Source organism: Carassius gibelio, chromosome A18, assembly GCF_023724105.1.
Source record: "Carassius gibelio isolate Cgi1373 ecotype wild population from Czech Republic chromosome A18, carGib1.2-hapl.c, whole genome shotgun sequence".
Lineage (NCBI taxonomy): Eukaryota > Metazoa > Chordata > Actinopteri > Cypriniformes > Cyprinidae > Carassius > Carassius gibelio.
In genome coordinates this window covers 13,382,001-13,396,925 of record NC_068388.1, presented here as the reverse complement: position 1 = coordinate 13,396,925, position 14,925 = coordinate 13,382,001, and the positions used below count along the sequence as shown (strand labels likewise).

The window sequence follows — 14,925 nt, the reverse complement described above, 5'->3', positions numbered from 1 at the left end:
GTCTATATCTATCTATCTATGAATCTATATATTTATGAAAGTATATATATATATATATGAATCTCTCTCTCTCTCTCTCTCTATATATATATATATATTAATTTATGAATCTATATATAAATTTATATATCTATGAATCTATCTATCTATATATATATATGAATCTATCTAAATTCTATATCTCTAACTACTGTGCTATCTGTCAATATCTAACTTAGCCTATATAAATGTGTCACTATATCTATCCTAACTATCTGTCACTGTCTTTAGTTTATCAGTAAATATATTTAACTTAAATGTAACCTAAATATACTAAATCGCACTATAAATGTCAATAAATCGTAAACGCTATCTCAAAATCTTTCTCCTCTCACAAAAACCCACGAGGTGAAGGTGCATTAACTCCTCTTTTAAACTTTGTGGCAGTTGAGACAGATGTGCGATTGTGTGGTTTGTTCCCATAGTTCCCGCCCCTGTCAATCAAACGCAGACTCGGCAAGCGTGCCACCTGTCGGTCGAGACACTTATGAAACGCGCAGAAGCTTCGTTTAGCCATAGTCACGTGACATGGGTGTTTTGAATCACAGTTCGGAGCAGTGTTTCGAAACATCTACGCTTCGGGATCTCGACACTGTGTCGAAACGTTAGTTTCGCGTCAGCCATCCCTATCAGTTTCTCCTCAAAGTTTGGACATTTTACTAGAATACAACTTTGGTAAGTAAAATATTCATATTTATTGGCTTAATGTGTAAAATTACATTAGTTGTCTCAGAAGAGTAAGTATGGTTTAAAGAGTCGTATATTCTGTATGTAAGTTACTGTATGTAAATGTTCGTTTTGCGGCACTCTGAAGCCTCAAAATACAGGCGGTTCCACAGTATTCTCCTTATAAATATTAAAACAGATATTCTCCCATGCGGGACAGCGGAGCTGAACTTATGTGAAGAACGATAAAATACAGTTTGTATGTATTATTTGAGCCTAGAGCTGCGTTGGAGACCGTTCAAACAGAGCGCGCGAGAGCTCATCGGATCACTGTATGGATTAAGAACGGCGGGAATAAAAAAAAAAAGGAACTGCCCTTAACCTGACAGCGTTAGACATCCGTCAGAATATACATCGATGAAAAATTAGGGGGAAAAAAAGAAGATTCCTACTCGAACTGTCTTTTCTGCATGTTATAAGGGAAACAAATGAGCACCATAGATGAGCACCTCCCTCAGAGTTCTTCTGGAGCGCGTAACTTAACGTTACATTTGATATCGCTGACATAAGCTTAGTTCTGATGATTTTTTTTACAGTCTATGGTTCAGATGAAGTTCTGAAGGTAGCGTTACAAACTCTTCTTTCAGTATTCTGAAGTAACGTTAGTCATTTAAGGACCTCACTAGAACCCAGTGTAATGCTGCGTGAATATCTGTTTTTATACAGTCTATTAGAGGTGGGCAGATCGATACTAATATCGATAATATCGATACCAACGTTGGTATCGGTATTGATCGATACCAACGGGAAAATATCGATACTTAAGTTTCAGTTTCTCTCGTTTTGCGACCTGGCCGTGTTTGTCAAAATGCTGCTACTGTCACAGAGCAGAGCAAGCTCTCAAGAGTGCTGCTCGTGCTCGACACTGCTCTCCTCCCCCTCTCCTGTGTTGTACCGTCACGTGACTCACCACTAGCGCTACTTTCTTTTAGGGCCCTATGTTGCACCCAGCGCAATTGACTTTGTACACCGACGCATGTGTCATTCCTATTTTGCACCCGCGCAAAGCGCGCTTTTCCCTCCACAGAAGCACGTCGCTAATCTAGTGAATGAACTTGCGCTCCCTGGGCGGTTCTGCGCAAAAAAGGAGGCGTGTTCCGGCGCAAACGATCCCTGGTGCTATTTTGTTGTTCCATTAAACAATTGCGCCACTGACCAGAAAAAACCTAGTCTAAAGTCAGTGGCGCGTTGCGCGTTGTTCATTATGCTATTTTAAGGGCGCATGCTTGACCATAATGTATAGCGTGCACAACGCGCATACACTTTGCTCATGTAATCTACACAGATGCAACAGTTATTTTTGCAAATCATAAATTGTTACACTAAAAAAATATTAACACATGAGATGACGGAAATCATTGTGGTGTGCCACGAAGATGTGAAAAAAATAGGCATAAAACTAGCTCACAAATTATTCAGGCTAATTATTCTCCCATCCCCATACAACACAACTTCTCTGTCTTTCACTGCTCTTACAAGAACATCAGTCTCCTCGGCTGTGAACCGCTCCTGGCGTGCGCCTGGTAAATACGCCATAATAATAGCAATCCATAACGGAACTTGCGCACCTGCTTTTAAAGGGAATGTTGGATGACGCTCTGATTGGTTTATTTCACGTTACGCCCAAACCACACCTATGAATAATGAAGCTACTTCAGACCAACCCATTTTAGATTTGCACCGGGCGCAAGAGCCATTAATCCCGCCGGGAAAATAGCAACAGCGCCGAGACCCGCCCACAAAGTTACTTGCGCTTCGCGCTTTGACACTTGCGTTTAAGATCGTTAAAATAGGGCCCTTACTGTCTATGGCTACCACCAGCAGTCAGGCGCGCGCACCGCTCAGCCGCGCATTTCTAACAGCAGTCAGTCAGAGGCGGAGAGAAAGAGGAGCGTTGTATGGCTGTATTTTCAGGCCGATCTACCCTTTTTGTGTTAGCTGTGAAAGTGATACTAGTTTCTATATTTAAACTACACATAGATGTGCACCAGACTTAATTATTTTTATTATTTATTATTTTATCAATAGCTGTTTCTCCAAGAGCAGTGGATATTACAAGGCGTCTATCAGAAATGATTGTGAAGGACCTGCAGCCTCTTTCCATAGTGGAAGATGTCGGCTTCAGGAATTTTGTACAAGGAGAATTTGTTTTACATAGTGAAGTAAAACTTTGTGACTTTGTTTTACAAAAAAAAATCCTGAAAAGAAGTGCACTAAAGAGGAGAAACATTTTTTTTATTAACATGCTACTTGAAAAGAGAATTTGTTTTTACATTTTTTTTTATATTTGTGAAGTAATAATTTTGTAACTTTGTTGATTTAAATAAAACAGAAGTAACCAAAAGTTGTTTCTGAACAAAAGCTTTTGTAGTACTGATTAATAACCCAAAATGCAAATCACAAAAACAATTAAAAGTCATGAAAATTCATTTAGATTTAGGTTGAAGACGCATCCACCTTAATTATTAAAAAGTATTGGTATTGGTATCGGTATCAGCGATACTGGCCCTGTATTTACTTGGTATCGGATCGATACCAAATCTAGCGGTATCGCACACCTCTACAGTCTATGGTGAATAACGTTATACTGTTATAAGTAAATTGCGTTTAAATACGTTTAAATCTATATATTTTAGAATAAAAGTAATAATAGCATATATCTTGTATAAATAGAGATACAATAACGATCGACACGAATGTGTTAAATTTCCTTTTATTGTGTTATAATTCTGTGTTTTGTCATTTAAAAGCATTGTCTGGATGGTATAGTTTGTCTTTGGCATTTAATACAAACTTGTCAATACATTTGTCTTTCTCTTTAAAGATTTATTTATATGTATGTTTATTATTTTACAGTGTTTTAACATGTTTTTGTATTTTTCATGTTTATGATATTTTGGAATGACTGAAGATTCAGCACAGAATTCAATAATCCTGTGGATGGACCGCAGCGAGTCCTTTTGCAGTTATCCATCAAAATGCTTTGCAGACATAATGGAAATGACATTCACATTGTAGAGCTTGGACGAAGTTGTAAGTAAATTTATTTATTTATAAATGCACATTTATTGGAGTCTATATGCTTTACGATTGTAAGGCCCTGTTTAAGGCATCCCTTTTGTTTTTATTAAAGCACACAGGCTCTGTGCAGGAATTCATCAAGGACATGACTGCTGGGATCACACTTGTGGATGACCAAACTGAGCACCATCAGTCTGCAGTGATGTGGTCCAGGTAATAGAAGAAGAAGAAATCTGGGTGATCTGGGGTTGTAACACGTTGTGCTGTTGTGTACTGTGTTAGACTATCTGGGACTGGGACTAACAGAAATAAACTAATTCAGGTTTAAAACAACTTGAGGTTTAGTAAATGACAGTTTTCTTTCTTTTTCTTTCTTGGGTGAACCCTTTACGAAAATGTAGATATTTGCATTGGAAAACAGCTTCAAAATTTAGAGAACATAATTTGACATTATTTTCCCCAGTTTTATTCCGTGAATTTTCTATTGGTATTTAAAATGTCTTTATAAAGTGTTGAATTTATCTTCATAAAACCACCAGAAACCCTGTTTATGGACATGAGGACATGAATACTGTTTTGAATCCTGAAAAATGTTCAGTGCTAGCATATTGGCCATTAGCAACTTTGCTTAAAGGATTATTTCACCAAAAAATTTAAATTAGGCCATGTTTTACTCATTCTCAAGGCACCCTGTGTATATGATTTTCTTCTTTCAGACGAATCTGATCTGAGTTGAATTGTCCTGGCTCTTCCAAGTTATTGAATGGCAGTAGACGGGTGTGTTTTTTTTCTCAGCAGTCCAAAAATAGTCAAATAAAATGCACCCATCCATCAATAAAACATGTCTCACATGGCTCTGGGGGGTGAATAAAGGCTTCCTGTAGCAAATTGATGCGCTTTTTGTAAGAAAAATATCCATATTTAAAAAGTTGTAAACTCTTCGTGATTGGCGTATTGTTGTCTCTCCTCCACTCTTCCGTGTTCGTCACTTATCATCGGTGCATGCATGACCCCTATGTCCTATTTTCATCCAACCGGAATGGCTCTCACGAAAGTGAGAGAAAAGGGTTTAAATATGTTTTGAATAACATTTTAAATATGTATTTTTTTTTTTACAAAAACACATGGATTCGCTACAGGAGGACCTTATTCACCTCTCAGAGCCATGTGAGGTACTTTTTATTATGAATTGATGCACATTATTTGACTACTTTTAGACTGTTGAAAAAAACACCCACCTATTGCCATAAATATTTTTTTATATAATCCGACTGGATTTGTCTGAAAGAAGAAAGTCATACACACCTACGATGCCATGAGGGTGAATAAAACATACATGGGTTAACCAACCCTTTAGGGCCATTTCATAGTCAACGCCATTATGCGTCGGTGCGTAGCCAAATGTGTGGTCCTAGTTTTTGATACGTGACGCGCCGATTCACGCAATACTATGCGTTGTCGGTGGGGGTGACATTGCAAGTATTGTACATTAATTCAAGTATATTGTGTTTACAGAAGAAGAAGGTTTGAATACAATGGCGGGCGAAGAGGAAAAATTATGCGAACTTATACGTATTCATCCACATTTATACGATAGTTCTTCAGCAACAGAATACACTCCTCTTCAGTTGCCATTGTGATCTGAATATGACGCGACCCGACTCTACTAATATCACCCGACTCTACTACCCCCTGTTGCGTGAGCGGTGTATTGCATACACGCATCAACCGTGACGCTTGCGTTAACTGTTTAGACTATGAAAGAGAACGTGTCGCTCGCGTTGCTAGCTCGCGTTTCTCGCGTTGACTATGAAACGGAGTCATGCTTTACTCTGAACATTCAGTGCTACAGACTATTATTTAAAAGGAATACCTATTTACACCAATATATTTTCTGATCATTGTATAAATGGTGTGACAGATTAGACACTTAGAATTGGATTAAGAAAGAAAACCTGAATGTTGTATTGGTTTGTCACATTTTATGTCATTCAGAAATCATGTAGAATACCAGTGAAGAAAATAATTTCCCCCCATTTTTAGAATAGTTGGTTCTGGGGGTGTATTTTACACTTATCTTCCCATGCGATTTTAAACTCTTTGTGTTCAGCAGAACAAATAATTTAGTACAGACTTTTAACAGTTTAATACAGGAAGTTATTTTGAATGGTTCTAAACGAAACCGTTGAGGAGCACCATTTACAGTTGACTTTCATTTTTGGTAAAATTTTTCAAAATATCTTACACTTGAAGGTGAATTACAATTTGCATTAATTGGTAGCTGTGCTTTTAACAAAACGCTCAACTTTAATAGTGTATGTACATATGTGTGTTCATTTGTTATACATTTATTAAGTAATGTAATATTTTTTTCTTTTCCCAGCCATCCGGTGACATTAAGAATGTTGAGAAAGAAATTGAAGAGGGCATTCTGATTGTAACTGAAGAACAGCTATTGTTGTGTGTTCCAAGGAATAACCAACATTGGTCTCATTTGGACATCCTGTCATCACTGACATCTCCCATGTCCCCAAGGCATTTGGACTCCTAATGGGTCTGTATGCAGTGAACATCCACTACCTCCAGCGCATTAAATACACCATTGAGGCTCTGCAAAAACTTGGGAAGATCAGCTGCTCCCACCGTGTGCTCGCTACAGCGGCAGGAACTGTAGGTGTGGGGGAGTGAATGTACAGCGCTCTCTCCACCCTCAACACCACAAATAAGGTGTCCTTGAGCAAGGCACAACTTCTCCCTGGGCGCTGCTCTGGGTGTGTGTTCACGGTGTGTGTTCACTGCTGTGTGTGCACTTTGGATGGGTTAAATGAAGAGCACAAATGTATGTCATGTCACTTTCACTTTTCAGTGTTCATGATGTGTCCATCGGCTCCACAGCACTCTTTCTTAAAAAGTAGTTGTTTTTTTTTATAAGGAAAGGTTCTTTTGTGCCTTTCACTACATTTTAGAATGTACATTTAATTAGTTTATCATGTCATGACTTGGAATATGCATGTTCTCATTTAAACAAATGTTGTTTCACCTCTCATTTTCTTAAACAGTATGTACACATTTTCAGTATGTAGCATTGTGATGGGGGACGAGTTTGGAAACTTTCAAGATCCTTCTGATGTTAACACCTCTTTCTGGTCATGTTGTGCTATGAAATTTAGAATCTGACTGTTTAGATCTTTGTGCTTCCATTAATTCCATTTATATGTTATTATACAGAAGTAGAGTACACTCATTTTTTGTAACTAAATGTGATATTATATACATAAATCTTGGTTTCTCATTTTGACCATGACTTGCATTATGGTGGGGGGAGTGCATGTGAACTTGTGCGGGGTTAATAATCAGAGTTCAACCTTCTGATTTTCATATTGAGTTATGAAATTAAAAACAATCCCTGTGGTTTTGATCTGATGAATTGAAATGCAACTATTTGTTTCTCAATCCCATGCCAATGTTATTTATTATACATCACACTTTCAAGTGTCGGTTCGGATCTTTAGACGTGTTTGTATTTTGCATTTTTTGTTTTGTTTATCAATTATCAGTTGATGTGTTGGCAGCAAATTGCTTGTTCAATTTAAATGTGAATGAAAGTGTTGTCTCTATCATTAAACAAATTACATTTTAAAAAGTGTTTTGTCATCTTTATTTAAACATTTAAGGCAGTGGAGTAACATTTGTTTATGATAATTGATTGAAGATAAAATCCCTGTTGACACAACATGATTTCGTTGACTGGACTAGAAAATAATAGTCAAGTCAACTTAAAGAAATTTGTTACCTGGACTAATTCCACTCTAGTTTGAAGTTGTTTCAACAAGATTCTTTTTTGTCAAGATAACAAAAAATTTTTAGGCAGCGGGGTTACAAAATATTTTTAGTTGACTCAACAAATTCTTTTTTACAGTATGGTGTCAGAAGAGTCACTTCATGAACCCGAGCCTGCGTTCAACAGCACTGAGACTTGACAAAGATCGCAAACTCATCCTGACTTAAGCTGTAAACGTTTTTAATGCGGCTGACACTCTCTCTGAGTTAAAACAAACCAATATCCCCGAGTAATTAATGTACTCAAACAGTACATCACATGCTGTGAAAAGAGAATTGAAGATGAACACAGAGTCGAGCCAGATAACGAACAACAGACTGAGTCGTTCTCGAGTAATTGTTTTTAAAATCCTCAAGCCATTTCTTTCTGTAGCAAACGAATGCACCCTCCACTTTTCCTTCTGTAAATTTCGTCTAATTTGTTATGTGATTCTGTTAATTTTAGCCAATCTTCTGTCAAATTATCTATGCCCTTCTCTATAATGGAGGAAATATGCAATATAATATTATTTTCCTCTGCCCTCCTAGCCCTTACACACATACTACCATAAGATCTCAGGAATTTTGAGCATTCTTTGAATGGCAACCAGTTAATTTGGGAGTACTGTGTATATAGCAACACCGTTACGTTTAGATTATAAAGACAATAGGCCTGAAATGGTTTGACTCATGTGTATGAAAGTCTAAATGAAATGTAGTCAATTCTTAAATTGTGAATTTTGCCCAAACATGTGCCAAATGTTTTGTAATAAAGTGGGGGTAAAAAAAAAATGTCCCAAGATGTAATTGTCTTGCAAGTTCATTTACAGTCAAGGCTCAGCTGTGCCCTGATATTAGTGTGTCATTGACTACCAGAGCTCTATATACAATCCGAGTCAGTATGCCAGGAAGACAACAACTGAAAACAGGAAGTCCAGCAGGATGAGGAAGAGGACCTCAGGTGGAGGGGACTTCTGTGCTGTGAGAATAAAACATTTCAAGGAAAGCCTCTGACTGAGGAGAGAAGAGGATGCAATATACATTTAACGAGCCGAATTCCATATTTTGCTGCAGTGGAGCCTCTATTCATCTCTATATTCTTTGCTCTGTCTAGAATGTAGGCCCTTTATATAACAATTTTTGAGTGTACAAATCACTCTCATTTGAAAAGTAAAGCAGATTTGAAACATTTTAAGGGGGTGGGGGTTAATAATTTATTGGATGGGTTTAGATCATATGCAAACAAAAACCATCAGCATGCATTCAGATACAGTCAATGTAACTACAGAGCCAGATTTCCTGGCAGCGGTTCTGAGGTCACTTTTCCTCCGTGACAGAGAGCAAAGCGGTTTCTTCATTTCTCTCTGTGGGACCGCAGAGCTTCATACGAGGCAGAAGAAAGGACTTTCATCACGTTTTTTCCTGCTTTAGAACAAATCACTGGACCTCAGTGAGAATGACTGCCCTCTTGTGGGAATCAGAGGATATAACATTAGCCACAAATATTAATGCATAACCTTTATTAAAAATTCACCAGAGGAATGAAAGATTCTGTATATTGTCTGTAATTATTATATCTTATGAAACAAATGCTTCATGCTCTCCTTTTTTAATGAAATAACATGAATTATATGATTGAAAATTAACATGCACTCTGCTAGTAGAGCTAAATGTTATCGTACTGTACTTGGGGTTTCAGTAGTTAGGAACCTCACTGTTAAAAGGTTAGAGGGTTTCATGTTAACCAATAGCGACCTCGTCTGGTCACAACTTACAATGCTGATCTCAGCAGCTAGAATTAAGAAAGATATTGTATAAATTTCCTATCTGAATATTGGGTGCAATCAAGAGCCTCCACACACAGACGTGTCAAGGAATTTGCTGAACTACAGACAACATCATAGGCGTCTTTCCAGGGCTTTAAGGAGAAGAACTGGACTGTTGCCCATTGGTCCTCTTTTCTGATGAGAGCAAGTTTTGTATTTCATAGAGTCGGAAGGGTGGAGAAACTCATAATAAAGTCAAGTCACCTTTATTTATATAGCGCTTTAAACAAAATACATTGGGTCAAAGCAACTGAACAACATTCATTAGGAAAACAGTGTGTCAATAATGCAAAATGACAGTTTGTGCTGATTACAGTGATATTAGACTTTACCCATTTAGATATTTATAAGAAACTGAAAAAAGCACAAATGTCAGGGCATGACAAAACTTCTCAAGGCCCCAAAAATACCCTTAGACTCCAGAGGGTTAAAGGCAGTTCATCATTGAATTCAGTGATGTGATCTCTGAACATTTTAAATAGTGTCTGTGCATTTATTTGCAATCAAGTCAACGCTATCGCTGTAGATGAAGTGACCCCAACTAAGCAAGCCAGAGACGACAGCGGCAAGGAACCGAAACTCCATCGGTGACAGAATGGAGAAAAAACCCTTGGGAGAAACCAGGCTCAGTTGGGGAGCCAGTTCTCCTCTGACCAGACGAAACAAGTAGATCAATTCCAGGCTGCAGCAAAGTCAGATTGTGCAGAAGAATCATGTTTCCTGTGGTCTTGTCCTGGTGGTCCTCTGAGACAAGGTCTTTTTTGATGGCTAATGCTATAACATCCTCAGATTTGGATATTAAAATCATATTAGTATGTAATGTGTACACCAGGTTAAAGAGATGGGTCTTTAATCTAGAGTGTGTCTGCCTCCCGAACAATGTTAGGTAGGTTATTCCAGAGTTTAGGCGCCAAATAGGAAAAAGATCTACCACCCGCAGTTGATTTTGATATTATAGGTATTATCACCATTATAGGTATTATCAAATTGCGTTTTGAGTTTTGGGAACGTAGCGGACGTAGAGGATTATAATGTAAAAGGAGCTCATTCAAATACTAAGGTGCTAAACCATTCAGTGTTTTATAAGTAATAAGCAATATTTTAAAATCTATACGACAGTGCATTGTTGACAGGACCGGGCTAATATGGTCAATTCTGCATTTGACATTGAGATCATAGGCACAAATTTAGATATATTTTTGAGATGGAAAAATGCAGTTTTAAAAATGCTAGAAACGTGGCTTTCTAAAGAAAGATTGCTAGCAAATAGCACACCTAGGTTCCTAACTGGTGATGAAGAATTGACAGAGCAGCCATCAAGTCTTAGACAGTGTTCTAGGTTATTACAAGCGGAGTTTTTAGGTCCTATAATTAACAACTCTGGGGTTTTTTTTTTTCAGAATTTAGTTGTAAGAAATAACTCGTCATCCAGTTTTTTATATCGACTATGCATTCTCATAGTCATTGAAGTCCAGTGTTAAGTTTCCACAGTCTGTGATGGTTTGAGGTGCAATGTCATCTGCTGGTGTTGGGCCATTGTGTTTTTTGAAAACCAAAGTCACTGCACCCATTTACCAAGAAATTTTGGAGCACTTCATGCTTCCTTCTGCTGACCAGCTTTTTGAAGATGCTGATTTCATTTTCCAGCAGGATTTGGCACCTGTCCACACTGCCAAAAGCACCAAAAGTTGGTTAAATGACCATGGTGTTGGTGTGCTTGACTAGACAACAAACTCACCAGAACTGAACACCAGATAAAATCTACAGGGGATTGTCAAGAGGAAGATGAAAAACAAGAGACCAAAAAATGCAGAGGAGCTGAAGGCCACTGTCATAGAAACCTGGGCTTCCATACCACCTCAGCAGTGACACAAACTGATCACCTCCATGCCACGACGAATTGAGCCAGTAATTAAAGCAAAAGGAGCTACTAAGTATTGAGTACATGTACAGTAAATGATAATACTTTTTTTAAAATTGGTCTTATTAAGTATTTTAATTTGGTGGGTTTTTGTTAAATGTGAGCCAAAATCATCACAATTAAAAGAACCAAAGACTTAAACTACTTGTCTGAGTGCAGTGAATTTATTTAATACACGAGTTTCACCTTTTGAGTTGAACTACTGAAATAAATCAAATTTTCCATGACATTCTATTGTATGATGCACCTGTAAGAATGATTTCTAAAAGATCATGTGAAAATAGACTATACAGCTTTTCTATCAGATAAATGCATAAAAAATATATATGTAAAAAAAATTATTTTAATATTTCACTTTAATATTTTTACTGTATTTCTAATCGAATAAATGTAGCGATGGTTAAAGAGATTCCATTCACACACACACACAAAGTATGCAGACCATTACAATGTACTCTTTGATGAAAGGAAGATAAGGTCTATGAGAAAGAAATGGAGTTTGTTCTCTCATGATGTTACATGAGATTGAAATGAACAAAGAATAAAAGTAACACTCATTAGCCAATCACAATGGACATCACACATATTGTGTCAAAGTTTTGTTTTAATCCTGCTCATAACCATTCTATATGCATTGTTTTGTACTAAAGCACCGGGAAGAACTCCCTATATAAACATGCCATCCCAATTTAACAGAAAATATTGTATAAGGAATGTAGACAAAAAGCCCTTCATCGTTACTTTACCTCAGAAATACAGTTATCCAAATATAAAATTAGAAAAAAAATAATGCATTTCAGTATGTAAACTAGAGTTCTAGGAGACAGCTTCTTGACAGAATACAAAAAATAAGACACTTAAGAAAAAGTGTTAATAAATCTTAAAATATGAAAAAAAAATCATAAAGAGGAATAATTCATTTCTCCATCACTTCTAGATCTATCACATTACAATACAACTAGCAGTTTATTTTAAAAGACCAAGCTAGAAAGATTTGTCTAAAAGTAAAAAACGTGTTTGGAAATAGCCTTAGGGACCGGGACATTGTTTCCTCTTACTGTATCTTCTCTGTTCTGAACTAACACTTCCACAGCACCAACACGGAGTAGGGATGTCACGATTAGCGGTTTGACGATAAATCATGATAAAATTCCCCACGGTTAGTATTACTATTTCATATTTGAATTATCGTTGAAACCATATTCAATTACCGCGATTTGAACAACTCACAATAAATAAATACTGCCCAGCATAAAACACAGTTTTCAGTAGGCTACAATCTCGCGTGCACACAGCACGCAGTTTCGTTTTGAGTGAAAACAGTCACAATTATACAAACGAATATATGAATGAATTAATTATATGAATTCAATGGCATTTTGTTTCCATCTTTGCTCTATGTAATAAATAGAGGAAGTGTTCTTAATCGCAATACTGCTTTGTCCGCTGAGTTTGTGAAACAGCTGTAATTTTGACAGCTGCTTTTCCATAAGCGCCACCTGCTGTCAGAGAGTGGATTTACAAAGACTTACATTTATAATCAGTCTGTGTGCAGTTTCTGACTGAACTGACTGAATTTGCATGCCGTGCTGTAAATTTTAATCTGTTGATGAGAAGAAAAGAAAAGAAAAAACTTATGTGGATTCTACACATTTAAACAATTCTAATAAGTTATCAAGAATTATTTATGGAACTGCTAAAATTCACATAATGATCACTTATGTAAAATGAAATGTAAGGTTTTACTTTTTATGAAAGCTTTATTTGAACATTTACATTAGATATTTGAACATGCTATTAAACTGTTGTCAATCAAGTTGTCATTTTTAAAATCCAAACATCATTGGCAATGTTATTGTTTAAGTGATTATGCAAACAAAAATTAATTTTATTTGTTGTTTGTTGACTTTGTTGGTGAAGTGAGTTATGTGTCGGTACTTTTTGAACATCTCCAGCACATTTTAACAATACCATGATAATAATGATAATTTTGGTCAGTATAATCGTGAAAAGAAATTGTCATGCCATTTCATCCCTAGACTAAACGCCAGAGAACAACTGCTGAGGTGAACAACACCAGGCTTACTAAACCCAAAATCTGACATTGTCTGCATCGGCTTCACTCAAAATAATAAAACCGTAGACACAAAAATCTTAAAAAGAAGAAATGCAAAGATATGAGAAAGCCTTGCACAACTTCATCCCGCAGACCTGTTTTGGGTCAGCTGAAATGGGTCAGTATCAGAAAGATTTTGCTGTGGTGCTGCAGGCTACAGCTGAAGCTAGTCAGCAGGATCTGTATCTAATGCCTGTTAGGGACATACTTGAACAGTTTTTTTGTACTTACACCAGCACAGCAGATGGATCTGTGGGATATGCACCCAACCTAAATCCACATACACATTCCATCTTTACCCACACTGCACCTGTCTCCGCCCGGAGTGACCCAGCCCCGGATAATAACACTTCGCATGCATGCAGAAAAGCCATCAAGTGCTGTCATAACTAGGACATAGTTATTCAGTAATTATAAACCTCACTGAAGAATTTATATACACATAACCAAACTGAAAATACACTATTCTAAAACAATAAAAATTATTTAAAAAAAAACAAGTGTTGATTTTCCCCTCTCGTTAATACAAATATTTATAAATGAGCTAATAGCTCATTCCCATTTCAAACTCGCTATTGACTAAAGTGCTCTCAGATTCAACTAACAATGAAAACCATAAATGAAACAGTCACCGTACAGTATATGTAGCTATACAAATATAAAGCTATTCAGACCCTGCAGAGCACTAACAAGAAAAGATCACTAGTTTCTTTAAAAGAAAAAGGTACAACTATCCTGATCGTAAAATGCTGATCCTAAACAGGATGTTTACAGGGGCTAAGAAAGTGAAGAACGGATGTGTGTATGTGGGTGATGGGATGTGGTCTGGTCTGCAGTGTTCCAGATGTTGCTGGTGTGGAGAGGCTGTAACACTGCTGTTTTCTGATGAAGAGGGGGTTGCTCTCAGTATTTGGGCACTTTGGTGTAATCCTCCTGTTGGACACTCTTGCAGAGGCACATGGACAGGATCATCCCTAAAAGCTGAAGTAAGCAGAGCAGACAGTGATCACGGTTTGGTTCCCCACCTCTCTATTGTGCACAAAACAAGCTGCCAAGCTAAATCAGGGCAGACTCAGTATGGACTTTTTTAGTTTACTTTGATTTAATATAAATATAAAAGATTATGCTAAAATATTTGGTTTTTGGTGACTAATGAAACACACACACACACACACACACACACACACACACACACACACACACACACACATACTGTTCAAAAGATTGGGGTCAGTAAGTTTTTTTTTTTTTTTCAGTTAAGTACGGAATTAAAAGTGACTGAAGACATTTGTAATGTTAAAAAATATATTTCTATTTTAAATAAATACTGCTCTTTTTTTCAGGATTCTTTGATAAATAGAGTGTTTCTATTCATGAAAGAATCCTGAAAAAAAAGTATCATGGTTTCCACAAAATATTAGGCAGCACGAAATGTTTCTTGAACACTAAATCATCTT

General features: G+C 36.9%; 1 protein-coding gene and 1 long non-coding RNA gene across 2 annotated transcripts in view; one reads left to right on the top strand and one right to left on the bottom strand.

Moving 5' to 3' along the window:
• Positions 1 to 3,437: 3,437 nt before the first annotated feature.
• Positions 3,438 to 7,374, top strand: LOC127934397 (uncharacterized). Its single transcript, XR_008147756.1, has 3 exons — positions 3,438 to 3,798; positions 3,899 to 3,999; positions 6,170 to 7,374. It is a non-coding gene; the product is annotated as an uncharacterized LOC127934397 (long non-coding RNA).
• A 4,564-nt stretch (positions 7,375 to 11,938) lies between these two features.
• The window catches only part of LOC127934392 (CD82 antigen), a 31,933-nt gene continuing 28,946 nt past the window's right edge, over positions 11,939 to 14,925 (bottom strand). The window contains exon 9 of the mRNA XM_052531760.1: positions 11,939 to 14,449. Coding sequence (XP_052387720.1) covers positions 14,372 to 14,449 — 78 coding nt within the window. The 3' untranslated portion in view covers positions 11,939 to 14,371. The remainder of the gene's footprint in view (positions 14,450 to 14,925) is intronic.